At 37.8% G+C, this 27,405-nt stretch overlaps 4 protein-coding genes across 6 annotated transcripts; 2 read left to right on the top strand and 2 right to left on the bottom strand.

Moving 5' to 3' along the window:
• Positions 1 to 1,759: 1,759 nt before the first annotated feature.
• LOC137709557 (probable calcium-binding protein CML46) lies at positions 1,760 to 2,854 on the top strand. The gene has a single exon (XM_068448639.1). The coding sequence runs from the start codon at positions 1,891 to 1,893 to the stop codon at positions 2,473 to 2,475; it is 585 nt and encodes a 194-aa protein (XP_068304740.1). The 5' UTR covers positions 1,760 to 1,890; the 3' UTR covers positions 2,476 to 2,854.
• A 3,867-nt stretch (positions 2,855 to 6,721) lies between these two features.
• Positions 6,722 to 8,873, bottom strand: LOC137707519 (expansin-A10-like). The gene is made up of 4 exons (XM_068446402.1): positions 8,623 to 8,873; positions 8,243 to 8,373; positions 7,715 to 8,003; positions 6,722 to 7,469 (listed from the first exon to the last, which is right to left on the bottom strand). The coding sequence occupies exons 1-4, from the start codon at positions 8,667 to 8,669 to the stop codon at positions 7,160 to 7,162; spliced, it is 777 nt and encodes a 258-aa protein (XP_068302503.1). The 5' UTR covers positions 8,670 to 8,873; the 3' UTR covers positions 6,722 to 7,159.
• Positions 8,874 to 15,271: 6,398 nt separating this feature from the next.
• On the bottom strand, positions 15,272 to 19,718 carry LOC137708235 (polypyrimidine tract-binding protein homolog 1-like). 2 transcript variants are annotated; one of them, XM_068447268.1, is made up of 10 exons: positions 19,367 to 19,712; positions 18,852 to 19,061; positions 18,343 to 18,405; positions 18,184 to 18,257; positions 17,976 to 18,071; positions 16,866 to 16,923; positions 16,653 to 16,757; positions 16,484 to 16,565; positions 16,285 to 16,397; positions 15,272 to 16,059 (listed from the first exon to the last, which is right to left on the bottom strand). In XM_068447268.1, the coding sequence occupies exons 1-10, from the start codon at positions 19,547 to 19,549 to the stop codon at positions 15,589 to 15,591; spliced, it is 1,455 nt and encodes a 484-aa protein (XP_068303369.1). In that variant the 5' UTR covers positions 19,550 to 19,712; the 3' UTR covers positions 15,272 to 15,588. The 2 variants fall into 2 exon arrangements, with proteins under 2 accessions (XP_068303369.1, XP_068303370.1); XM_068447269.1 differs by having other exon boundaries at positions 15,752 to 16,059; positions 16,332 to 16,397; positions 19,367 to 19,718.
• A 762-nt stretch (positions 19,719 to 20,480) lies between these two features.
• On the top strand, positions 20,481 to 25,163 carry LOC137707986 (RNA-binding KH domain-containing protein RCF3-like). 2 transcript variants are annotated; one of them, XM_068446947.1, is made up of 10 exons: positions 20,481 to 20,608; positions 20,721 to 21,338; positions 21,785 to 22,210; positions 22,298 to 22,555; positions 22,708 to 22,974; positions 23,092 to 23,159; positions 23,552 to 23,612; positions 23,773 to 24,210; positions 24,391 to 24,792; positions 24,882 to 25,163. In XM_068446947.1, the coding sequence occupies exons 2-7, from the start codon at positions 20,727 to 20,729 to the stop codon at positions 23,595 to 23,597; spliced, it is 1,677 nt and encodes a 558-aa protein (XP_068303048.1). In that variant the 5' UTR covers positions 20,481 to 20,608; positions 20,721 to 20,726; the 3' UTR covers positions 23,598 to 23,612; positions 23,773 to 24,210; positions 24,391 to 24,792; positions 24,882 to 25,163. The 2 variants fall into 2 exon arrangements, with proteins under 2 accessions (XP_068303048.1, XP_068303047.1); XM_068446946.1 differs by having other exon boundaries at positions 23,773 to 24,792.
• The last annotated feature ends 2,242 nt before the right edge of the window (positions 25,164 to 27,405 follow it).

The raw sequence follows: 27,405 nt of genomic DNA, 5'->3' as shown, positions 1-27,405 counted from the left end.
AAATTGGCAGTAGGATCCAATCAAAAGAAGAGGCCTGAACCTGACCGAACGTAAAAGCTACTGGACCCTTCTCGCACGTCAAAAAATCAAACGTGTTTGGAATGAGAAACGACCAAATATCAACGTGGAAAAGCCTTGGAAACTTCAAAATTCCAAAGCCACACTCTACGACTCAAATCGCAATTTCCACAACTTTTACCAACAAATAAAGTTAACTTGGAATTTCCGGAGGATTCTGTGTTTGAACTCTCAAGTATATAATATTTGCTTTTGCAGGTAGAGATAGTGAGATTGATGGGAAATGTAAAGGAAATTTTAACGAAAAGTTCTTGGTACTGTTCATTTTAACAAAAAATCACATTTTTATACTAAAAAGTCAATCATGATACTATTCACTTTACCTTTTATTTTGTCCTTATCGTTAAAACTCAAAGTTTTTAAGTTTTTTTCATTAGTTTTCCTAAATGTAAGAAATTTTAACGAAAAACTCCTGATATTGTTTATTTTAACGAACAATAATACGAAAAGGAGAATCAATTTTGACTAAATAAATAAGGCTGGAAAAAGAGGTGCGCGGGTTGGTTTTCTTTTTTTTTTTTTTTTTTGGCAATTTGCAGGCAGTAAAAAAAAACACTACATATTTCTTTAAAATTGCAATAGAGAAAAGTGGTGTACGGGTATTATTTTCTTTAGCTAAAATGGTCCTTGAGATTGTCATAACTATTCCCTTTGATTCCTAGAGTTTAAAATCGATAAAAGTGGTATCTAAGATTGTTCACCGTCAATCATTTTAGTCATAATATGAAAAATCTCCGTTAAATTGGGAAAAAAAAACACCAGTTCAAGGAGAGGTATTGATTTGACAAAAATACCCCTAATTTAATGGAGATTTCTCACAAAATGACCAAAATGATTGATGATGGATAGTTTCATGGACCACTTCTATCAATTTTAAACCTCAGAGACCGAGGTGAAAAGTTATGTCAATATCAACGTCCATTTTGGATAAAAAGAGCCAATTAACACACATGCACAAATAACTCATAAAAAATACAAAAGAAAAATTTATAGATTGTAATCAGCAGGTAACTATGCTCATTCTATCAAATCACAGGTCGATAAATATGCAGAAATAACTCATTTTTACAAACGTTTTCACACTGTAATTAGCAGGTAAGTATAGATGGTTGATTTCAAGGAAATGAACAAGTAATTTTCTTAAAAAAATCAGTGCATGGAAATTGAACTGTAAAAAGTGTGAACCAAGAACCGCCCAAAATCCACATTTAGAGATTTTTTTTCCATTTTTTAATTCCTAGTGATTTACTAGTCAGCGGTCTGATTCCCCAACACAAAATCTCCACATACACCCCCAAAATGGACACAGCCAAAACAAGTGCAGTCCAGCCGGACCCTCTTCAACTCCCTCCAACAGAAAACAAACAAACTTCCTCACAATATACTTTCTACCAAATGTCTAATTTCTTTGGTGACCATGTCTCCTTCAACTTCTTCAACTTTCCACCATTTCTTCCCAAAGACCTGCATTAGCAACTCACAAGCAACTTCCCTTGTATTTCGGGGTTTGACTATTTTGATTTGGTGGCTTCAAACACAAGGACTCAATCCTTGGTCTCTATAAAACATCTCCCTCCTCTTCTCTCTCCCATAAACCAGAAACTTAATGTAAAACAATACCCTACTCTTCTCTCCCTCCCTCCCTCCCTCTCCTCTCTCTCTCTCTCTCTCTCTCTCTCTCTCTCTATATATATATATATATATATATATATATATATATATTAGCTTTCTCACACTTAGAGATTTCTAACTCGGTTTTTCCTTCTGTTGATATCCACATCCAAGCTTTTCAGCCTATACCACTCTATCACAATGGAGAAGAGATCGTCGTTGACTAATCCTAACACATTACCGTTCTTTGTTTTGATCGATGAAATCTTGTTGCACACGATTTCTAACTGGTCAAGTAGAGTTCAGAATGGTTTTTCAAGGTTTCAGTCTGCTTTCCTCCAATCCCAAGAGAATTGTTGTAACTCAAAGCTTTTGGAAGAGAAGAACTTGGATTCTGAGTCAAGGCGCCCGCAGCTGGTCTGCGAGAAGAGAGATGATGGGAGTTTGAGAAGAGAAGATGTGCAGAAGGTGATGGGAGGCTTGGGAATTTTTTGCGGTCCAGAAGGTGAGCAACTGCCGGAGACGTTCAGTTCCGATGAGCTTACAGGGCTGTTTGATGAGAAGGAGCCGAGTTTGGGGGAATTGAAAGAAGCTTTTAACGTGTTTGATGAGAACAAAGATGGGTTTATCGATGCAAGGGAGTTGCAGCGAGTTCTCTGCATATTGGGGTTAAAGGAAGGATCAAAGCTAGAAGACTGCCAGAAAATGATCAGAAGCTTTGACAAAAACGGAGATGGAAGAATAGAGTTCAATGAGTTTGTAAAAGTCATGGAGGCCAGCTTTTGATGAATCAATTTTTTCTTCTTCTTTCTTTAGCTAATAAGTTAACAGTCAAGTTAAGATTTCATGCATTTCTATTCTGTCTCTTACGACGTCTCAGTAAAATTATTACTAATGACAAATTAAACGAACTTCATGCACAGACTGTATTGCAAGATGAGAAACGTTATGGTAGATCATATCGTATGAAGAATCAAGGAGAAATTTATATGACTTATAACAGATACTAAACAAGAAACTTTGATCTTTTGTGAATAGACGAGAGTCTGGAACGGAATTTGACAGACGATTAAATAAAACGAAGAACCTGAGCTCCAATTCTGATACACAGCAGTAGAGTGAAGAAAAATTAGCCCCAATCTATATATTCTTAATCTGCCTTTACACTTTACTTGACTTTGCCTTGGGTTCTTGTAGCATAATCATGTGACTCAACAAAGTCTTCTGTTAGAATTCCTTTGTCCCATTCTAACTAAACCCGAGACCTTTTGCAATAAAACCCCACACCTGACGAATTGAGCAGGTGGCCAAGTGGAGACAGTATCGGTGTTGTTAGAGTGGGCCCATGACCCATAAATTTAAGATGGTATCAGAGCCAAAGGACGGGCCCGTACTGCCATGTGAACGGGTAGGTCCCTTTTGACCCTGCGCGAACGGGTGAGCCCCGACTTGGCTCCACGTCGGCCAAGAGATGCCGCGTGAATGGGTGGGTCCCCAAAGGCCCCGTGCAAATGGGTGAGCCCCGACTTGACTCCACATGGTTGCCAATGTGTAGAACTTCACGTGTGACCAATAAAATGGGGTCTCACGTGTGGGGGGGGGGGAGTGTTAGAATTCCTCTGTCCCACATTGGCCAGAAAGCTTGAGAACAAGCCATTTAAATAGAATTACCCCACTCTAACTAACACCGAGACCTTTTGTATTAAAACCCCATACTTGACGGATTGAGCAGGTGGCTAAGCGGGGACAATATCGGTATTGTTGGAGTGAGCCTATGACCCGTCTACCTGAAATTTAAGACCTTCTACCGGATGTCTTCACCTGAAAGGTAGAAACTCATTTGCACGACGACCTCTGCTACTTGCGTTCCCAAACCATAATTCTTATGTACATTACAAGCGTTGAGCAAAGTTCTCCAAGAAACAATCACTTGACTGGCATGGTCCTCATATAATTCTCAGCATGATCAAGTTGGCCAGCCCTGCTGAGGAGTCCTACGATACAAGTATGGCGCTCTAGTCCAGGTGCAATGCCAATTTGTTTCATTAACTGGTTCAAATAGTAGAATCCTTCCTGCACAAACCCAAATGAGCACAAGCAGAGAGAACATACCCCGACAAAAGTAATTTTGTTAGGACAGTCTCCAGCTTGCAAAATGTCTTGAAAGTTTGAAACACATTCAGCGCTTCCTTGCCAAGCCTGCGATGGGAATATCCAGATATCATTGCATTCCAAGTAACAGAGTCTCGATATGTCACATCCAAGAACAATTCATTTGCTGCGTGAATGTTGCCACACTTGGAATACATATTGATCAAAGCATTCCCAACATTGACAAGTCTTTGAAACCTGACTTCTCAACACAGGCAGCAAAAGTATGTTCATTTGGAAGAATGTCTTCAGTTCCCATTTTTGACACTACACCTAATGTATCCTCAAAGTACCCATTTTGGAAACAAGCAGCCAATGTTGGGTTGGGCTATGGATTTGTAAATGTACAACACCATTTTATGGGCTTTAAGCCTCTACATGTGTACTTGTGTTCATCAGGAAGACCACATCAACTGTAAGTTACTTTATGGCCCATGGAATACCGCAATACAAGGGGTCTCCTTTGTTTGTGTATGGGTGTAAGGATGATGTGGTTCTCCCAGTAAATGTGACAACTTCTCCGATATTGCAAAAAATTCTAACTTGTAACAATAATATATCATCTTATTAATATTTCTTTCATCACGTGTTAGGTGACATTAAAGAGGTACCAATATAGAAATATACCTCTAGTTGTACTTGAGAATACCCCTACACTTGAGCCAAAGATCAAGTCCGAACCAGCAAGTCTTTTCAGTAATTAGCCCACTCTACTTCAAACAAGGGCCATTAGGTATGTTGAATGGGAGAGTGTTAGATCAGCTGCGCATCTTATTTTATGAGTCTAATAAACATGAAAAATCAGAATCAGCTCATAACGTACAAATTAATTCTAGCATTTCAGGGAGTTGCATTTTGCTGGCAGTGATGAACAGTTGAACTGTATCGGATTTGTGATCTTGATGGCCATACATGTCATGCAACCAACCAGCTGGTGACATCGTTTGATGAAACATTAGGTTCCCTTTTACTGTCACGCACCATAGGTCCCAAAACACCTACAAATTAATCATCATCAATTCACTCAAAGATCAAATCAAGTAGTTGCCACGTATCGAAGTCTAAATTCACCGCATTTAATGTTGTGTGAGAATCTGCCGCGTAACCAGTTTTATATCCCATAAATCAGGGATAAGGGTTTCCCCTTGGATTTTATAATTTGAAATCACCAAAAGTTCCCAAAGATTCGAGCTATATGTCAAATGTGGTTGTCCTGACTTGATAATTTGATCGCATTTGGCATCTGCATTCTGCGTACAGCTTGCCTAGATGTCAATGCGGTTGTGATTTTGATGTGACATAACTTTCCAGTGCAATTATGAGAATAATTAAATTGTTCAAATTGAAGCATCAAATCGTATATTCAGGGAATAGAATCCAAACTGTTAAAATTTGATCAAACTGTTACAATTATTATAATTTTTAAAAAGATCATTTATTTATAGCCGTTTGATCAAATTTTAACATTCGGATTCTTTGCTCAGAAGGCTCAGCCTCGTAAATTCAGAAGGGGATCCGATTCCTTTCTATTAGCATACAATCAAAGATATGTTATTTAAAATTAACATCAAACTTTCTCTTGAGATATAGACGTCAGGATAAATATAGACAGGACAGCCAAGAATTTCCCTTTTGTATTAGATTAGATATGAACCCTACTAGCTTAGGACTCTAAAACACAAAAATGTAATCAGAAGTCCCATAGAGATTAGTTGCAGCAATCATTTGAAACCCTAACCCTATCTCTTATTTGACCACTGGCTCCATTAATTTTATAGTGTCGGTGCCTCTGCTTTCCATATTTGTTACACCAAAAACATTCCTCACTTTCACCTGTTGAGAGTTAATTCTACCGGAGAAATGAAGAATTTTGCATGTACTTATAAGTAGTTGGGCTATTTCTTATATTGTTAATTGTTTTTATGGTAAAACCTCAACTTCTTCATGATTTCAAAGCAGGTTATCCTATAGGTAAAGCCTAACTACCACACGTGCTACATGTCACTTAATTTGTGCTGTCCATATGTTCACGTGTTAGGTTTGAAAATTCACCACATGTGAGGAGGCGTGTTGAGAGTGAATCCCACATCAGGAAAATAAAGAACATTGCATATGCTTATAGGTTGTTGAACTATTTCTCATATTGTCCATTAATTTTATAGTAAAAACCTCGACTTCTTAACTACCTAACTGGGTTAAAAACCCTCTATATCCCATAAAGAACTTTTCAACTACTAAATGGATGAATGGAGATTTGAGACACCATGTTGTATTCCATTCGTACTTTCTGCAACAGCTCCAAAATATTTCATTATCTGCATTAAAATGGATGATATATACATGACATAAATATTTCACTATCTGCATTAAAATGGATGACATATACATGGCAATATATATATATATATATATATATATATGTATGTATGTATGTATGTATGTATTCTCTTATGGGGTTTTCCCTCTTTTCACGGAAAGAGATTATCATCTAATCTCTTCCATTTAGGTAACCTAATCAAGTGATTCAGGCTCTTGAAATTTGATCCAATGGCTAAAGTTACTAAAATTTTTAAAGGAAGCCCATGTTTTTAATCGTTAGAACAAATTTTAAGGATCCGGATCACTTGATTAAGTGACCTAGGTGAAAGAGATTAGGAGAGGATCTCTTTCCCTTTTTTCACCAGACATAAGTTAAGATTTTTCTTCCAGCACAGTGGACTAGACAAAGTATGCTTCATCTTTTACACTCAATTATAATCTCCAACGTAATTGTAGACCTTAACTAGGTTGGTTAGTCAAAACAATATGTGCATGCTCCCTTACACTTGAGTTCAGGTTTCATCCCATAATTAGAGTAGTTTAGATTAATATCGGCTTAGAATGTAATTAAAGGCGCAGAATACGCAGCCCGAGTTTATTACAATGACATTACACAAAGCTGATTGTAAGACCTCTTCTGCTACTGCATTTGCTAATCTTAGTAAAAGAAACACCTCTTCTATTCAATATTCATAACTTCATGAACTAACAGCGGGTGGTAAATTTCCACTACCAAACTGCCTTACAAACAGATTCTCTCTCTCTCTCTCTCTCTCTCTCTCGCAGATATGGCCATGAGGCTTCAGAATAATCCAAGCCATGACCTGAAAAAACTCACAAATCTATTATCAAATGAAAGAGGTCACTCAACCCTTTCCATTTTTTACCCTTATAAGCAAACCCTTTTCATCTTTTACCCTTAAATTTTTACCACATATGCAGCTAAACAAACTGGAGTAGTAAAATAAGCTTTTCTAACCATACATAGAGAGATAATTAACTAATAGAGAAACTGTCTCCCAGTATATGTCTGACCAAATGACCAATTAGGAGGGGCAACATTGTAAGAAACCAATCTGCGGCCATCACTGGTGGTCACAATAAAAGAGAGGCTTTGTCCATTGAGGTAAGAATTGCTCTGCCAGTTTTGGCCCCAGTTTCTTGACATTGCTTGCCACCGAGTCCTGGAGCCCTTGATGGCCACAGATTGCACATCTCCAGCACCACCGACGTTTGTCACAAGGACTAAGTTGAAGTAAGAGTGTCCATTCACAGTGAACCTTATGCCTCCTCTTCTCCTGCATCTAACCCTACAAAGCACAATGGAAACATGTCGGAAACTTGACAAAATAAAATATAGTATATAATAGTGGTTCCACTACTAATATAATGACCTCTTTGTGATAAAACCCTTAACCTGAGTTACGTAGGTGGTTAAGTTGAGGAAAATTAATATCAATGTTAGACCAAGTCTCTGAAATCTTAACATAATTAGGTCTCATTGGTACTCAGCACCTTATAAGAGAACCCATTAGGGACAAATGATTTAATTTACCTTCTGTAGGACACTGGGACAACCCCAGCTTTGTATTGGGCAATGCGGAGGAAGACAGGCTGAGAGAGATCAAAGTGTTGCTGGGGAGGGTCGCACCAGCCACCTGGTGGGCAAAAGTTTGTGGCAGTGACTATGATGGAGCCAGGGAGGCACCACTGTGGGTCATTCACACACCTGATCTGATAGCATGCTCCACAGGTCAAGCCATTGTTGAACAATGCAGTGCTTAGAGCTGCTGTGTTAGTCCCATAGCCCTGGCTGTAGAGGTTCCCATACCCACAAGCCCCACCTACAAACAAATTGCATGCCCAAATCTAGTAAGGACAAATAGAATAAAGTGAAAGTCTAGTTTGCAACAAATGTATCACTTTTAACATAAATAATTATCCAGAGCTGTTATTGGCACTCCGAAATTGTTATCATGTATTTTTGTCAATAAAAGTAAGGAACGAAGGAGTACATGATGAATATTTTGTAATGCTACTAACCATTCCGTTCATTAAATCAAAATCATAGAGTGAGGCATACCCATTGTGCCGGAAGCATCACCACCTCCATAAAAGGTTGCATGAGCATTGGACCAACCTCCATAGTAGCCATTAACAGAAGAGACAAGTGAGAGAAACCCAATTACAAGAATCCCGAAAAAAGCCATTTTCCTGCACAATAAGGAGAGTATGAAGTTACGAACTCTTTAGCATTACTAAATTTATAGAAGAAAACTAGATAGCTTGTAATAAATAGTACACAGTAGTGTACTATTATTGAGAAAAGGAGAAAGAGGAAAGAGAGAATTATTACAGTGAGGAAATGCTGATAGATGAAGAAGTGGTGAGGAAATGAAGAGGCAGGGAGGGAGGGTTTGATTGTTTTGAAGAAGAATAAATAGAAGTCAGTCAACATCACACCTGAAATGACAACAGCTGACAATTTTTGAGCTGTTGGGATCATGCATGCTGCTAAGTGGTTTTGGGGACTCTCATGCTATATAGCTGTTGTAGTAGAATCAATGCAGTTTTTGGGGACCGAGAGCGGTTTTTAGGGTTCAAACCGCGTGGTTTTCAAGTTTCCACCATTTGGCAATTGCCGTAGTGAACCTTAAGTGTGGCAGAGAGTAAACTTGGCTCAACTTCTCTACCAACAAGATGACCCTCACATGCGAGAAATTTTGGTAGGGCTACGTGTATAGGGCAATTCTCATACTGGTGGGGACTGATGTGGAGTCCGACATAGAACTAAATGTATGAGATATTGTAATGTATGAGATATTGTCTTTGTGAGAGATGTCCAACAGATTACGTGGTTGAATACCCTGACTTATTCAAAATTTTCTCCTGTCATGCATAGAAAAAATAAAATAATCTGTTTGTGAAAGCAGAGATACTGAAGATGGCAAATTTTAGGAGCTGTTCATATTTACTCTTAATGTATTGCCATGATGGAGTTTACATGTCCAAACTCCAATTTTATTGAAAACAGATCATGTAGTTGTTGGCAACTTACTCTTTTTGTACTACTGCCTGCAAAGACTGCAAATAGCTAGGGCTTGAAAGTTTTCATTTGCAACAAGTGTGCCTTGCTGTTGTTAGATTTGCTAATAAAATTCCGTTCATTCGGACCAACCATTGATGGGATAACCGCACATGTATAACGTTTCATGTTTATTATCTTCTTCTTTTAACCGGTCATATAGTTCATTGGATTCATTCCACGACACGTGACCAAGTTACGTAATAAGAAAGTTAAACACAATAAAATATACAACCCGAATAGGCTATAGCTAAGAATCTCTTAGGGTGTATGGGAAAGATGGACAAGGATTGTCTGCCCTCCCACTTTCGGTGTCCTCCCGTGTCCTCCTATTTTGTGTAGTCACGGTTAAGCCACATCAATATTTTATATTGTTTTTTTAATAGAGATAAAAAGACAAAAATGAATAGTAATATAAAATATTGATGTGGCTTAACTGTGACCACACAAATAGGAGGACACGAAAGGACATCTGAAGTGGGAGGGCAGACAATCCTTGTCCGGGAAAGATAGATATCATTTATTACAAGCCAAACGGTAGATGGAGAGGGAGTGACTTTAAATCTATGGGGTAGCCTTGTGGTCATATGGTGGTGTGCAGTAGGGACAACCATTTTGCAAAGTGGTCATGTGGGTTTTTACCTTTACGTCCAGAAACTTTATTCTGCATGTGCACCTTGATTTGATGTCAAGTTCATAAAGAATAGAAGCCTTGTCTAGTAGTCGATGTGAAAACAGCGTATCTTTGGACGAAATTTTGTGGGCCTTAATGCTTTCAATTTTCTCGTCTCCGTGATCTACACCAACGACCTTATCAGCATTGGACAATACTGATTGTTGCAAAACCAAGAATTTGGGTTTGCTCAACATTGTAAAGAAAAGAGAAATTATATGTGTGTATAGAAGATCTTGAGACTGTATAAAGACAAATATGCACAAATAGAGTTAGTTATTAACTTTCGTTATATACAAGTCTGCAATATATACGCTAAACAAACAATAAACCGAATGTATAATTTCACGACTTAGCGCTCTTTTATTCTTCGCTTAGTGCAGCTTTAGTCCTATTTGTGTTCATTCCCTAGTAAAAATCAACTGAAGCTATTCTTTTATTAGTGAAGTGAACTCTGTGATTGGAAGAAGTTGTTTAGACTGGTCTTCATGGTCAACAAGGCAGAGGCCAAGGTTTTCACCAACTGCACTGTCAGAAGACATATGTTAGCGTATGTCTGCACCACTCACTCACTCAACACACACACACACACATATATATATATATATATATATATATATATATATGTATGTGTGTGCGCGCACGTGCGTGTGTGTATACAGCTAAGCCTAACAGACAATGTCTAATTAATCACCCAACCCCAAGTGTTAGAGCACTTCCAGTGTTGGCTGGTGCTCGGGGGAAGGTGGACCAAACAGGGCTCCATAGCCCGGCAGAAGCACTTCAGCGTTGGGAGCCTGAGGGAATGGTCAGGCCCTAGCAAGAGGCCTGTGAGGAATTGCCAGCCTATGAGCCTAAGGTGGACCTAACGCAGGGCTAACGTCAGCCTGGCGTTAGTGACAATTTTAAATTTTTTTCTGTCAGGTGCGTGCGCCTCACTCGTGCGTGGGGGCGAGTTAGCAGACAAGTTTTAGACCCTAGGGGCCAGTACAGTTACCGTTGGGAAGCCACGTGGCTTCCCACGGTGCGTTCAATCTCAACGGCTCTTTAAAATGGGCCGTCCGATATGCAACGGTAATAAAAAAATAGTTTTAAAATTAAGAAAAGTTACTGTTGTGACACATGGCACAATCTGGAGTGTTGGAATTCAAAATTTTTTTTATATCCAACGGCAGAGATTAATTAGTTGAATAATAATTTAAAAAAATTGTAAAAAATTCAAAAAAAAATCTGAATTTTTTTTTGTAAAAAATTGTTTTTACTTTTCTATAAATACCTTCTCATTATCATCTACCTTACACCACAATTTCATATTTTCTCAACTACTTTCAATCACATTCATTTCTTTCTCTCAAAGTTTCAATCCATTTTTTTTCAACAAAATGACTACTAATGCAGGTACGAATTGGTTGATTTTTGAAGATGTTGCGTTGTGTACTAGCTGGGTTGGAGTCAAATTATACCAATTATCTTGAGAAAATTGGTGGGAAAAGAGCCAAATAATCGATGTCGTCGTTGGAAATTACTTAGCCAATCGTTTAGTACGTGGAGAGACGCCTTGGCACAAGCTAGTACTAATATTCGAAGTGGGGAAAATTACTTGGATCAAGTAACAATATATTATTTATAGAGGATTAAAAAAGGATTAGGTTGTAGATAATGCCACGTGGCATGCCATCATTCGTTAAAAATTTGATGAAAATCTATCCTCAAAGATTGTAAACAAATTATAACACGTGGCGAGACGTGATTGGTTAATAATCTTATCAAAAAATCCATCACCAATAATTGTATTTTCGGATAATGACATGTGGCGCAACGAGTACGATTAAAATTTTTATCGGAAATCCATCCCCAATAATTGTCTTTTCGGATTTTATGACAAGTGGCGTAACGAGAACGATTAAAAATCTTATCTGAAATTACAAATAAAATTATTTTTTATTATTTAATAATACTTCAGATAATGACACATGGCGCAACAAGAACGATTAAAAATCTTATACGAAATTACAATTAAAATTATTTTGTATTATTTTATAATAAAAAAAATATTAATATTTTATTGCCTATTACCAGGGTTATTGAAGTGCAACGGTGGAGATGCAAAAGGTGATTACTGTTTATTAAAGGTAGTTACTGTTCACTAGATGGATAACATAGTGTATTGCCTGGAGGGAAGTTTCACACGTTGGAGTTGCTCTTAGTATGCATCATTTTGAACGTAACTGAACTCACAAAACCTTTGAAAACAACGGCCAATATTTGTGACTGATGATATGGACATTAAAATATTGTAACTAGGGTTTGATGCTGATGGTGCGTGCTTTCGTAATCCGTATATACTTCTCGATCACATGCACTTGCCTTTCAAACGCCATTTGATGGCAATTCTGCGTTATTAATTTGATGAGTCTATTGACTGTGACGTAAAGTGTAATACATATGCATGCGTAGAGTGACTGGAGAAAAATCCTATTATTTCCAGTCTCTCTTCTCATGTAATAATTAACACATTAAAGACACGATGTATTATGTAGAGAGAGAGGGAGACAAACCATGATTTGCATGTTAGTAGGTGTATATGATTGTGCATGTATCTTTCTTGAGTGACACATCAAAAACATAATTACGCTTCTTCGTTATTAGTTAATAACGTAAGCATGCTGCATTAGACCCTTGATTACAGTCCTAACTAAGCCATCAAGTTAGACCACATTAGACCATATCATAATTAGTTATTAGTCCAATGCACAGCTAAATACATTCAGAAAATTCATTGCTGCAGTTAATTATTGTTCTAGCTCTGACCGGGCATATGACGTCTGGTTAGCCGGATGAAATCGAGTAATATATAAACACAAAACGTGTATGTTCAATCTCCTTCATTGTCTTTCATTTTCATCACCACAAAGGTAAATTACCACATTCTTTGGAGCTACCATTTCTAACTGATTTCTAAGTTCTGTTAATTCTTAGAATTGGATCCTACTATGAGGTAATTGATCCGATTTTCATTCCTTCCCATTTTTATTAAGTTTTAAGTTTGTTACTCTGTCATTCATGATAAGTAAACATGTCATTAGTCACTTTCTTATTTACTTTCTTACTTACATGCTCAAGCTTATTGTACCCATAACAAGTGCTGGAATTTTGACCAACTCATTCTTGGCCTAATTTATCTAAGCTTTCTAAGTTCGGATTCCTCCTCTCAATCGATATATATATATATATATATTTAATTAACTTTTGATAACAGACTTCTTGCAAACTTTTAACTTGGCATGTGGTACGACATCACCAGCCAACATGGAGGAACCGTTACTTTAGACAATGCTGCATTGTAAATTAGAAGGACCTGAACGTAACATATGTTATAAGTGAAATAACTTTTCTCAATTATTTGGAGTTATTTTGGTGGACCATGTATGAGGTTGCAAAGGACAACCACCACCTAATTGACAGCATATGAATGCTTGACAGATTAAGGAAATGTGGTACTTAGAATTGAAAGCTGTTTGATGTACGACGGAATTGGATCCTCTCTGGATTCACTTTGTAGGGATTTTAAGAATTCTCATGTTCTAATCGTTTATCGTACATCGTGCAGTTAATTTTTATTATATATTATTTATGTTTAATTTTAAATAAAAAAAGTTAAATGATTTCTGACTGCACGATACACAATAAATGGTTAATATGTGAAGATCCTAAGGATCCCCACAAAGTGGATCTATATGGGATCCAATTCCATGTATGACTTCTTCTCAAAACTTTTCACTATTGATTAATTAAACATTTATAATAAGCTTTTTAGTCAAAATGGTTTCGGAGACTAATATAACTTACCATTTGTTCCTTGATATTTAAAATCAATAGAAGTAGTTCTTGAGATTGTCCAACGTCAATCATTTTGGTTCTTTTGTAAAAACTTCCGTTAAATTGAAGAAACCATCAGCTCAAGTGAAGAGGTTGATCTGACAAAAATACCCTCAATTTAACAGAGATTTTTCACGGAATGATCAAAATGATTAACAATGGACAATCTCAAAGACCAAAATGAGTACTTACTCTACTCTCAACGACCATTTTGGCTAAAAAACCTAAAAATGGATGGTGATTTATGCGCTTCATTTTCACTTTCTACACCTTCATTTGTTGTTTTTGACTACTGAATTGAATAATCGAAAAGAAATTTAATAAACAAAATGATAAGAAAAGGTGCAGAATATTATAATATAATTGGATCTCCAATTTAATCACTTCCGTAATAATATAATTGTCTTTCAAATAAAAAGATACACATCACAATACTAAAACAAATTGGATCTCCAACTGTGTCTAGCTACCGATTATATTAGTATGATCATCATCAATGGGGATTGACAGTCTGCAATATACTAATTACTTGTAACTCTACAGAAGCACTAAGTCAAGATTTGCCATGTTCCTGAGATGATAAGCATCTGCTGCCGACATAGACAAAGGCACATGTTTTCTCTTTCTCCCACTTCTCCATGAAAATGCAATGAAAGAAAATGACATCCATGTATATATGAAGATGAAAACACAGACTTCGATTTTTAGTTAAAGGCAAAGACTGACAAAGATTACAACTAATGAAAAAACAACCGTATGAATCTCATACTGTATAGCCACAAAACGAATGCTGGCTGTGTTTGATTAATCTTGGCATATCTCGAGGCATCCGGGAAAGAAACATAGTGGAATGTTTGAGATCCGAGAGCTCTCCAGTCACCATCGCGGCAAAATCTTAGGCACGATCAGCGTATGTCACTTTGTGCTCATCGCTCGGAGAGATAGGCACGAGGCATATGACATCCGGTTGCATTTAAGTTTTTCTCCTCTATCGGGTTTGATTATGTTTGGAGGCGGACAGTTGGCAGCTCTCATACTCCACTGTCTGAATCACATGGTAACTCACATGCCCTACTGGTACAGTGAGAAGGTTGTTCGTGTTGAGTTGAACCAGAAGCCTGCACAGCTCTCTTGTTTTAAACGAAGTAGGCCAACCCTGAAGTCGACCTTTCATTACAGACTTTGCACGAGCGTGGTGCTGTCCATGTCTCTTTTTTTCCTCCTACACACTCTACTCAATTTTAGGCCGTTAGATTGAATAAATTGAAAAAAATCAAACAACATAAATTAACAGAAGGTGTAAGAAATAAAAAGAATGTGTGGATAGCATCACTCTTTGCAGTATACTATTACTTTGGTTGAACTTTCCATATGGTTCGTGAAAATGATTTCCCTGCTCAACAGCACCGGATGTCACCGTTGCAGCCCAAACTAATCGTGCACTAGAGATTAAAAAACACGACAGACAGTGCATGATTGGTTTAAAAAATCGTCACAATAGAATCCCAAGAATAAGCAAGTTTAAGGAACCATCAAATTGTTGTTGAGCATATTAAAACCGTACCAGGACTTACGAGGGTGCGGATACACAAAAATGTATTGGAAAACAATACATATGGCCTATTCAAACTAAAACCACAAGAAGGGGTTCCAATCAAAGCAGGGGCAGTGCTGAGTTTCCAACACTGCAAACTGAATTCGGGGTTTAAAGTTTAACGTCCGGACACATTCCCGACCAAAAAACACAAAAGATGAGACCGGCAAGACCCAGCATTCTTTGAAATACTACATCCTATTGGCCGTAGTAGGATGGTGAGGCACCAGGAGGCCGAACCCCTGGAGATGAAGCACCACCACCAGGTCGCACATTGGGTGGAACGCCTGGCTGAGACATTCCCCTAGAACCCATACCTGAAGAAGTTGGGCCTGATTGGATAGGCGAAGAACCCGCTGGCATTGCTGCAGAGGCATATACAGGACCAGACGATGCTTGGTATGGTTGACCAGGAAAGGTGCTAGGAGACGAACCAAACGTTGATATGCCTCCCTGCATGGCTGGATCCCATGATGGGGATTGTCCTGGAGGACCTGGAGGAGCTTGGGCCTGCACAGAAGTTGCACCACTGTACTCATTGCCATGGTACATCGGAGCAGCCTGAGGATTCTGCCAAGCTCCTGGAGGAGGAGGGTAACCAGCAACTTGTTGTGCCGCAAGTAAACTAGCATCTGGGATTGTGTAGTCCCTACTTTTGTCGCTATACGCCTGCAAGTAAAAATAAATACAAGCAATCAAAATCTCAGGAAAGATATTTTAGTAATGCATTGAGATAATCAGATGGAAAAGTAGGTGTCAAGAAGCATACATTTTAAGGACCAAATCGTTTTTTGACCAAGAATAGATCCACTTATTCCTCCAAAGATATCTTTACATTTTCCTTCTTATTTTTATTCTCATGAACGGTTTTAACTCAAAAACTCATATTTATACCTTTACATTGAGATCAGTATGACGAGAGTATGATAGATGAAGCTTACAATAGCCACCATCATATATGCAGTGTCCCTCTAGAGCTTCTCTGGCAACTGCTGCAGTATTGAGATCTGAAAATAACAACTCACAAGTCAGCCACAGTCGAATTCTCAAAGATCAGTGACAAATCAAAAAGTCGTACTGAAAGAGGAAATACCAGGGTATTGAACTAATGCTTGTGTTTGGCCATTCTTCTCAAATATAGCAATTTTTTGGACAGTGCCAAACGCAGAGAACACCTGTAGCATATAAGAAAGGATCATGATATCTATAAATCCTCTTAGTACTCTGAGCACTAAAAAGGCATGAAAGGTATAAATCCTAACCGTGTGAATAACATCCACAGTGACAGCATACTGCATATTTTCAATTGAAGCAAGAAGCACGTTACTCTCCACCTCTTTCCTCTTTCCATCAGGACCTACAGTAGGCTGGAGATGGAAATAAAGTCAGAGCAATGTTGGCCTTATCGCTTACGTAGTAATACCCAATACTGCATAATACATATTAAAAAGAATGTTCTAAAGCCAAGAAGAAACCTGCATAATTCCCTCTATTGCAGTAGGATTTACAGGAAGGTGCGGATTTGTATAGTCCCTGCAGGATCAATGCAACCAAAATCATACTTATTAAGCCACAACTACATGCACAAACTGATGCGAGAGTCTAAAAAACTGCCTAAGATCAGAAACACATTTAAAAAGCCAATTTGAAACCCAAATAAAAAAGGTATATAGTGTTTCACCAAATAAAAAAAGAAAGGAAGATATCGAATAGAAGAACACTTATCAAGAATGAACTTTGATGAGCTCTGTGGAAGTATTATTTAATCACCTTATTGTCCTTAACATTTAACATATTACTCAATTCATTAAATACTGGAAGGATTAAATCGCCAATTAACCTGCTTTAGTAGAAAAAGAGGGTTCTCTAAAATACAATATAGATAGTTCCAAATTATAGATGTTACGTGCAATGAATAAGAATATTTATGACATGTAAGTTTTTACATTTCTCTTTTGGCATGTAAGTTTTTACATTTCTTTTTTGTAACTGTGCATTAGCCTCTAAACACTTTGTGTTAGAAGCATACTACCAATAAATTTATGTCAAATTTAAATAAAAGTGATTATTTCTAATGATCATGAGAAGAAGGTAAACACATTTTCACCATGCATTAACAGTGTCAGTAATATTTGTTGTCTAGCAGTATCTTATTCCAAATCTAATAATTTAGTATAAAGAAAGTATGTTGCAAATATATGACATTGACAATATGCTGGACAAGAAGCCATCCCACCAAGAAAAATGTGATGACAAAAAAAATAGAAGGTATTGTATAGCGTGTGATAGTGTAAGATGAAGACTGAATACAGTGCTAATTTGGTACATTTCCGCAATAATAAATACATAAAGGGTACTATATAAGATCAAGGAATTACTAAATGGCCATGACAACACATCTGTGTTCTGGCTACCAAGCTTCACTAACCCCTAGATGACAAAAAGCACACACACCAATTAGCAATTGATTTAACATGCAATAAAATCAGCGAAGGAGTGTAGCAATCGTCACAATCTGACACAGAAGAGTGAAGCGAGTATAAAAACCAGAAATAGATTATTGACCTGTTGGGTCTGTTTCTTACCTGCTTCGGTGAGACTGGAACTTGATGTTCAGATCGGTATGTGCAGAATATGAAATACGTAAGTTGCATGAACCGACGTTCTCCGGAAGCAAGTACCTGAATGCAAAGCATTACATGTCAAAATTAGCAACAATATACACTTTCCCAGATGTACTGATATCAATGAGAAAATGACGGTGGGAGGAGGGAACGTATGTAGTGTGCTTGCCTGGGTATACTTCTTCCATCCAACGCATTCCTTGCCATAGATGCGGTGACAGCATCACTGAACTGAATCAATGCCTGCAAAATTAAAATGAGAGAATAAGCATGAAGCATCTGGAGTACAAATCATATGCAATACTAAGAAAGATCATCCAATACACACCTGGAAGCCTGCTGCTTTTTCAAAAGTAGCAATCTTGTGCACAAACCCGAAAGCAGAGAACACCTGAAAAATGATTCAGTTCATCATAAACATATTACATTGATATAACAGGAAACAAGACAACAGCAGAAACCCTCCCAGATGAAAATACCAAGGGCAGCAAAAAAATTCTGAACAGATGAGTTATAAGTGCAGAATGACACCTGTGCATATATGCGTGACCTTACAAAGGAGTATGACGTACATGATAATAATTCCAAACTGCTTCCAACGAAGTAATTTAAATAAGAGACAAAACCTTCTGTAATTCAACTGATTTCAGTAAAAACGAAAAAAGTAACATGTGTTATACAAAAAAAAAAAAATACAATTTGAACGTTTATACAGAATCCCATGACGTAGAAAACACCTCAGCATATCATGATCTCTAGACATGGATCAGGCAGGTTGAAACAAAGTTTTGCAACTTATTAGAAGATATGTCCAAATGTGGGCCAAAAAGCACTTACCAAGTGAATAACATCAATGCTCACATCGCCAGCTTCAACACCCTCAATGGTTACCAACAAGACATTTCCGGGCACATCTCCCGGACTTTTGTTGTTGACAATTTCGTGTCTATTTGAATACTGAATGTAAACGGTTTTACCACGGACCTGCGCAGGCTCCGAGGATGAAGCATAATACGAAACCATATTGATGGCCTGGTTTAGGTCTGACTGTAAAATAAAAAACCACATTCATCAACATATAAACATTGCCAGATGCGAAAGATATAAAAACTAAAATCCTTACAAGAAATAAGCATATTCATACATATTAGGCAGCAAACTGGATAACCCTGAAGCTAGACTTCATTAAAATTCTGAATTTTTTTCGTAAATCTAGTAAAATTCACACAAATTAGGCAGCTAACAATAAAACCCTCAAGCTAAAAGTCATAAATTCTGGAAAATTCAATAAATTTATTAACATCCAATATACAACACTGAAATTAGAAATGAGAAAAGTAAGAGAGGCGTACGAATTCGACGAAGGCCTGATTGCGATTAGCGCCGACATTACATTTGGTGTTGACGATCTTGCCGAAGGGTTTGCAGAGCTCGATGAGCTCCTCCTCGGCGCACTCCCACGGGAGGTTACGGAGGTGGAGCACCTTCGACGGCGTCTGCGTGTACCGGAACTGCGGCGTCCCCGATGTCGACATAGGGCGGAGATTGGGTGGGCCAAGTTGGGGGTTGGGCGTTAGGGTTAGGGGAAGAGAGAGAGATTAGAGAGGGATTGGGGTGTTTTGGCCGTCGAGAAAGTGTGGGAGTCGATTGGATTGGGTAGAAACTGGGGACGTCAGGTGGGAGGATTATAATTGATAAGAGACAACTCACACTGCGTCATCTCCTCACGAAGGATAAATTTTTCGATGTAACCGAAACACAATTTGAAATGTAAAATGTATTATTACAATTAATGTATTGTATTAATTTTTTGACACACTGAATTTTACTTTTTTATGAACGCGATTTTAGTTGGCAGAGGGGTTTAAAAATCATTTTGTTTGGGAGAAAATTGCTAATTATCTTTTTTAATTTGTAAGAGCTGGTGGCTCAGTTGAATACAAGTATTTATCCTAAACTCTCGTCTTGAATTAAATTTTTTATCACAAGGTTCATAAAATACAAGTTGCTTAAATGAAACAAAAGTGACGAAACAAAGGTAGTTTACATTTTATACTGGCTAATTTTTTATCTTGCAATATATTTTTTTATGTGCAAATGACACGTAACACTAAAACTACCGCCACATGAAAAACAAATTTCTTCGATATTGCATAATATTAAATAATACAAAAATGCATGATCGAGATTAAGAATATAAAAAATTACAAAATTTTTAATTTAACGGTTAAATTATTAATAATATTAAATGATACGTAATATTGAGAACACATATTTGTAAGTGGTCATTTACTATAGTGATGGAAAGCAGTTGAGCCGTTAATGGTATGGGTTTGGATCATATAAATAATTAATTTAATATCTAATTTAACAAATTTATCGTTCGGTTAAAAAAAAAAAATGACACATAACTTAAAATTAGTTGTTTTATTTTCCTCACAAGAGGAAGGGTCCAAAGTGTGTATAGTAAGGCTGAGTATATAACAAAAGAAAAAGAAGGGGCGGTCAAAACCCTAGAAATCTAAATCTAAGATTCCAAAACGCAGAGACAGCATAATCTGGCAGTTCGATCGATATCTCTCTCCGTTCAAAAGGTACTCGATTTTCTTCTCCAATTTAGGGTTCCTGTATATCCAATTTTGCTAAATTAGAGTTGAATCAGATTTCGCACTGATTTTGTTTGTTGATTGAATGATTGGGAAATAGATAGCGATGGCAGGTCAGAGAAATAGTTACGGAAAACGTTCTCATTCGCAGTCGGAGTACGCCGACAACGGCGGCGGAGGAGGAAACAAAAGGAGAAATCCCGGCGAGGAAAGGGAGCAATTCATCATCGATGCGGAGGACACGGTGTACCGGTACTTGTGCCCAGTGAAGAAGATTGGGAGCATAATTGGGAGAGGAGGAGAGATTGTGAAGCAGCTGAGGGGGGACACCAAGTCCAAGATTCGAATTGGGGAGACGGTGCCGGGCAGCGAGGAGCGGGTTGTTACTATTTACAGTGCGAGCGATGAGACGAATGGGTTCGAAGATGGCGGGACGTGTGTGGCTCCGGCTCAGGACGCTCTGTTCAGGGTCCATGATAGGGTGATTGCTGAGGACACGCATAATAATAACGAGGAGGAGGCGGACGGTGGCAGTAGTGGTGGCGGGGGGCACCATGTGATTGTGCGGCTTCTTGTGCCGTCTGATCAGATCGGTTGCATTATTGGGAAAGGAGGGCAGATTGTTCAGAACATTCGGAGTGAAACCGGTGCACAGATTCGGATTCTCAAGGATGACCATCTGCCTGCTTGTGCCTTGAACTCTGATGAGCTTGTGCAGGTATATTGAATAAGTTTTTGAACTTTTTAATGAATTTTTGAACTTTTCCTGTTTCTTGCATACGGATATGTCTTAAATTTATGATTCGATTCGGGTTTTTTGGTGCTTTTGTCTTTAATGGGTAAATTTCTAGGTAGCATTTCAACATCTTACCTGAAGAGAGTAATGCTCTGCATGTTCTTATTGGTCTATATCGTACTTTCTGTAATGTTAATTTGCACGATTCCACTCTTTGGACCCTTAACCTTACATGCTTGTAAAATGTGTGATGTTTATTTCTTTTTCCTTAATAAGTGGTCAGGGTTTGATGGAGCATGCTATGTTAGAATGTGAGATGTGGAATTGTTGAGAAATCTTTGGAGTCACTTTGTGCAAATTGTTTGTTTTCTAGGTACTGGAAATTCTTTTCATATGTATGCTTATTAAGTTATTGATCATGGATTCAGATATCTGGGGAAGCTCCACTAGTCAAGAAGGCTCTTTTTCAAATTGCATCTCGCCTTCATGATAATCCATCACGATCTCAGCATTTACTTACTTCTTCGGTGCCTATGTATCCTGGTGGTTCACTCATGGGTCCATCTGGTGGTCCCCCACTAATGGGAATTGCTCCAATGATGGGTCCTTATGGAGGGGGGTACAAAGGTGATGTTGGAGACTGGTCACGCTCCTTGTACTCAGCTCCAAGAGATGAAGCATCCTCGAAAGAATTTTCTATTCGCTTGGTTTGTCCAACTGCGAATATTGGAGGTGTGATTGGAAAGGGTGGTACCATAATTAACCAAATCAGACAGGATTCGGGGGCTGTTATTAAGGTTGATAGTTCAGCTACTGAAGGAGATGATTGCTTAATTAATGTATCAGCAAAAGAGGTGAATTACTGCTCCATTTGTTTTTTGCGTGGAGTTGTATCGGTGGAGGATTTACATCATCGTTTTTTTTAACATGTACCATTACAGTTCTTTGAAGACTCATTCTCAGCAACCATTGAAGCAGCAGTGCGTTTGCAACCCAGATGCAGTGAAAAAGTAGAAAGAGATTCAGGAATTATCTCATTCACAACCCGCCTACTTGTTCCAACGTCACGAATTGGCTGCCTAATTGGGAAAGGTGGGGCTATTGTAACTGAGATGAGGAGACTTACCAAAGCTAATATTCGCATACTTTCTAAGGAAAATCTTCCCAAAATTGCATCTGAAGATGATGAGATGGTGCAGGTAAAGTCTTTTTCATCATGCCTCTGGATTTTCCTGACTGTTGTATTTTCTCTTGTCATTTTGAAATTTTTTCTCTTTGATAATGTGTTTAGAGTTTCCTTGATTTGGCTCGTATCATACAGATATTGACAATTTTGTGTTTCATTTTACAGATTTCTGGAGAACTTGATATTGTTAAGGATGCTCTTATACAAGTAGTTACCAGATTAAGAGCAAACCTTTTCGACAGGGAAGGTGGAGTGCCTGGATTCCTGCCAGTTTTGCCTTATCTTCCTGTGTCAGCAGATGGTCCAGATGGTCCAAATTATGATAGTAGGGATGGTAAAAGACATGGTCGTGGGCATTCTTATTCTGCTGGCTATGGTGGCTCAAGTGATTTTGCTGCTAATGACAGTTATGGAAGTTATGGTGGTTCACAGGTATATTTTTACTGCTATTTTTAGACTTTTCTTCTAAGAATAAGGTGACTAATTTTCACTTTACAAAGTTTTTCTTCTTTTTCACTTGACAACACTTTTTCTTCAAATCATATGTAGATTGGTGGTAGCGGCAGCGCTTATGGAGCCTACGGGGGTTATTCTTCCGGGCGGAGTGGTAGTTCTGGGTAAAACTTTCTTCCATTGTCTTTTCATTCTTGAATTGCCTCTTCTTAGTTTCATATCCTCCCCTCCTTTTTTTTCAAATTTTTTTTGTGTTCTGTTGCTCTTTTTGTGCAAATATATATCAAGTAGCTAGCTGTATCCCCAATTTTAGGTGACAACTTCACAGTTAGTGTAGAACCTCAAGTTGGATATTCATAAAATTCTAAATCTGGGACTTTGTGGTAACACTTAACGGATTTTAGACACAAATATCTCTGAATAGAGTTATCTGGGTTTGTTCATGAGCACAGTAGGCTTCTAATCTCGGGTTTAATAATTAAGTAGCCTGTTTCTTTTTTTCCACAAATGCTGTTCTTGAAACGCATTAATCCTGATTTGAAGCTTATGATATCAGGTTATCTAGCCAGAATCCTGTTTCTCGGAGGAGAAACTATGTTTAATGATGGTACCAGCAGGTAGACTATGGTTGTCTTTTGAGATTTTCACGTCTGTTGTTATAACTGGCATTACCCCTTGGCCAGTCATTTGATAATCATAACCTATCCAATCTCCCTGTATATAAAATTCTGATGCTTATGTTTTCCCTTTTTTGCCTTTCCCATCCCATCGAAACAGCTGAGTTCTATGAAGCCTGAAGCTAGCCTACTGTCTGCCTAAACCGGAAGATGAACCAGCATATGACATAGTCATGGCCCACCTTGACGAATCTACTTATAAGTCCAAGAAACCAAAATTACCAAGCTTCCCTAGAACCTATATACCAGCATGCCCGCCCATGTTGCTGTTTTTCCTGTTACACTTTTACGTTATGAAGCCATGTTTCTTCAATGTTACCTCTGTATTTGTGCTTCTCAGCTATGTAGTTTGATTACTTTGTTGTTTTAATTTTTATGTTGTTGATCTTGAAAACTTAACCACTTACTTTGTGATGTAGCAGATTGTCGTATCATCTGACTGCCGGCATTTATGATCCATCTGTATCATTTTTATTATGATTTTGGTTTACAGCGAATGTTTCTGAAATCCATCTGCATTAAAATAACTTTTTTTGAGGTCTACCAATCCGAAATTAGTTCTGATTTAAAAGTGTGAATTGTTCATATACCATACAAACGCACGCTCACACACAATTTTTCTTTTTGAGGTCTACCAATCCGAAATTAGTTCTGATTTAAAAGTGTGAATTGTTCATATACCATACAAACGCACGCTCACACAATTTTTCTTTTTGAGGTCTACCAATCCGAAATTAGTTACGGGTTTTTAAGTAAGAATTTGTGTATTTTGCATATACCAAACACATATATTAATGCTAATAGAGCAGGATGTGTAATTGAAGCTGAATCTCAACACGACTACGGTAGCTGTGTGCCTGGTGGTGTTCGTGTTGAACACCAAATTTAACTGCCATGCATCAAACACTCTGCCATCCCGGGAAATTTTTGGTTGAACACCAAATTTAACTGCAAGTTTTCTGTTAAGTTCTGCTGCTGCCAGTTTTGTTCATGTTCAGGTAAGTTCGGAGTTTCTTTCAATGTTATGTTAAGTACAAATTTGATGGATGCTGGAGCTTCAGATCTTACTTTTGAAGGGCATGACGGAAATTTGTGGGGTTGAAACTCGATGATTCAAGTGGTAGGTTGATTTACTATGTTGTGCTGCTCATGTCACTGTCTAGCTATGGTTAAAAGTGATCTAAGTCTCTTGTATGGCGCATTTGGCAGGTTCTATTTCTGCCCGTTGGCATGATCGCGATACAAGAATTGATTGTTACAAACACGATTTAAGAAGCATATATACTCAGAGTACATAGTCTGATTGGCAGCTTTTTGCATATTAGTTGTACTTAGTGGCACTGGTTGGAATTAACTTTTGCGTTTGTTTTTCTCTTTGGAGGAAAGGGGATGTGTGCTGGTTGTATACATGTTGGGGCGACGCCCGTCTGCTTTTAACCAGAATGGATTAAGTTTCTTGGAAATGCAGTTTTGATATATTTCCTTTGTTTACACTTTGCTGCTCATGTAGTTCAGTTTATGGGTTGGTGAGATGTGTTTTGAAGCCATTGCTTGCTTTCTGCCCTTTGGGTTTTTATCACAAGTGTCTGAAAGGAAATCAAGAAATTGCCTTATCAGTGTTTATTATTACAACCTCTGGATGTCTCAGTATTTAGAAGGTAAGTACCCATCAGACCGGAAATAGGTACCACTAGATCGAGAGCTAGATGATGACTTTACTTGCACAAAATAAAAATTGCAGGAATGCTGTTGAGTACATATAGTGATGACCCTCTTGCAGAACATGATGGTGACGCTGAGGTAAACGTCCTTCAACTTTAAGGCGTCAATTTGGTGCAAAGTTTGGACTAAAATGTTATATTTGGGTCTAAATATTGTTGAATAAAGCAAAAAGTTCTACATCGACCTTCTCACAAAACATATATCAAATGGTTCAACTTTTCATTGCGCCGAGTTCTTTAGAATAAAACTCCACACCTCTTTGGGTCATATGTGGTTAGTTGGGGATAATATCGGTGTTGGATTATTTGACCCGTCTTTTTGAAATTTTAACATGCTATTAGAGTGGGTATTTAGATTAGATCTGAATTATTGGGTTCACCTACAAACATCACTGATGTAGTTCCACGCATAACTATTCCAAACTGGTCGAACGTGAGGGGCATGTTGAACAAAGCAAATAGTCCCACATTGGCCATCACACGAAACCAAGTTAGAACTTATATCAAATAGTTCAACTTCAATTGCACTAAGGTCTTTCAGGATAAAATCTCACATCTCTTGGAAAACAGGTGGTTAAGTTGAGAACAATATTAGTATTGAAGCCATTTGGCAGATCTTTCTGAAACTTTAACAAATATAATTTCAATTGAATTTTGATGGTCAAAACATGAATAAAACTTCCAAGTTTACATTTACTTTTATGCACTTAAGATCCTGAATTTGATTCTCTCTTCCTAATATTGCATTTATAAAGATAAATTTGGGGCTCACGCAAGTGAAATTTGATCTTTAATATAACATTTGAGTTTTGATTACAATTCTCAGCCAATTTGTTAAAACTTAAATTGGAATTCTTAATTTATAAAAGCCCCAAAAAAAGAAGTTTTCAGTTTTTTTTTTCCAGGGATCTAGACCTAGTGAGTCCTTGAATTCTATAACGCCCTTTAATTCTAGCATTTCATATTGAATACACAAAAATCTAATTTTTGCTTGTTGATATTAATCAAACAAAAACTCAAACAAATCCAAAAACTCAATTTCTAAAAACCCCCCACAAACAAAAAGTCGCTATTGACCCGGAAACTTGTAGGGTTTGACGGAGTGAGAGTTGTGATGTCGTCGCGGCGGTGGCGGAGGAGCTTAGGAGAGGAGATAGGTGGAGGCGTGGAGCATCTGGTGTTGGCCTGGGGGTCGGTTGGGTGGGGTTAGCCAATTTGCCAATTTGGGAATTGGAATTGTAAAAGTGAATGAAATGGGATTGGGAGGTCGGGGTGGGGGAACGAAGATCCTCCAATTACATCTGTTCATCTTATGTCGTACGACTAGAAATTATAGTAAATCTTTTTATTTAAAATTAAATATAAACAGTATTTGATGAAAACTAACCGTACAATGTACATGAATAGATATGATTGAATGATTTCCGAGATCTTCACAAAAAGGATCCAAAAAGATCATTCGGCGAGTGGAAATAGTCATTCCAACATCTCTTCCTTTTTTTGAATTAAAAAGGGTGAGGATCTCGTGGCTTATCAAAAAGGATGAGTTTTTATTTTATTTTTCAAACGGCTTGGCTCAAAAGAGTCAAAACAACGTCGTTTTAATGAAATCATTTAAAATGAAAGTATTCTTCTCTTTAAACTGCAATGCAGCTGTCGCTGCTTTTCTCCTCCAAACTTGAGCGGTCTTAGGAGGTTCTCACAACTATTTATATGTGCTTTCGAGTGGTCCTGATCCTGAAGCCACCTAGACCCTCTAATAGATCCGTCCTGGTTAGGGGTAGATAAGTATTTCTCGACTTGGTCAAAATGGAACCCCAACCGTAAAACTTAGGTCGGGATGTGGCCTTACCCAAATCCAGTAAATTAACGCACCTCACCTAACCGATTCCTAACCAGTAGTACACGTTCTGAAGAGAGCCATACCAATTAATCTGAAAGCATATCAAATCCCTAGAAGTAATGCCATGACTTAAATGGTGTTGTGAGAAAAAGCGGTCAGAGATAGCAAA

Source organism: Pyrus communis, chromosome 11 (genome assembly GCF_963583255.1).
Source record: "Pyrus communis chromosome 11, drPyrComm1.1, whole genome shotgun sequence".
Taxonomy (NCBI): Eukaryota; Viridiplantae; Streptophyta; class Magnoliopsida; order Rosales; family Rosaceae; genus Pyrus; species Pyrus communis.
This window is presented reverse-complemented; position numbering and strand designations above follow the sequence as displayed.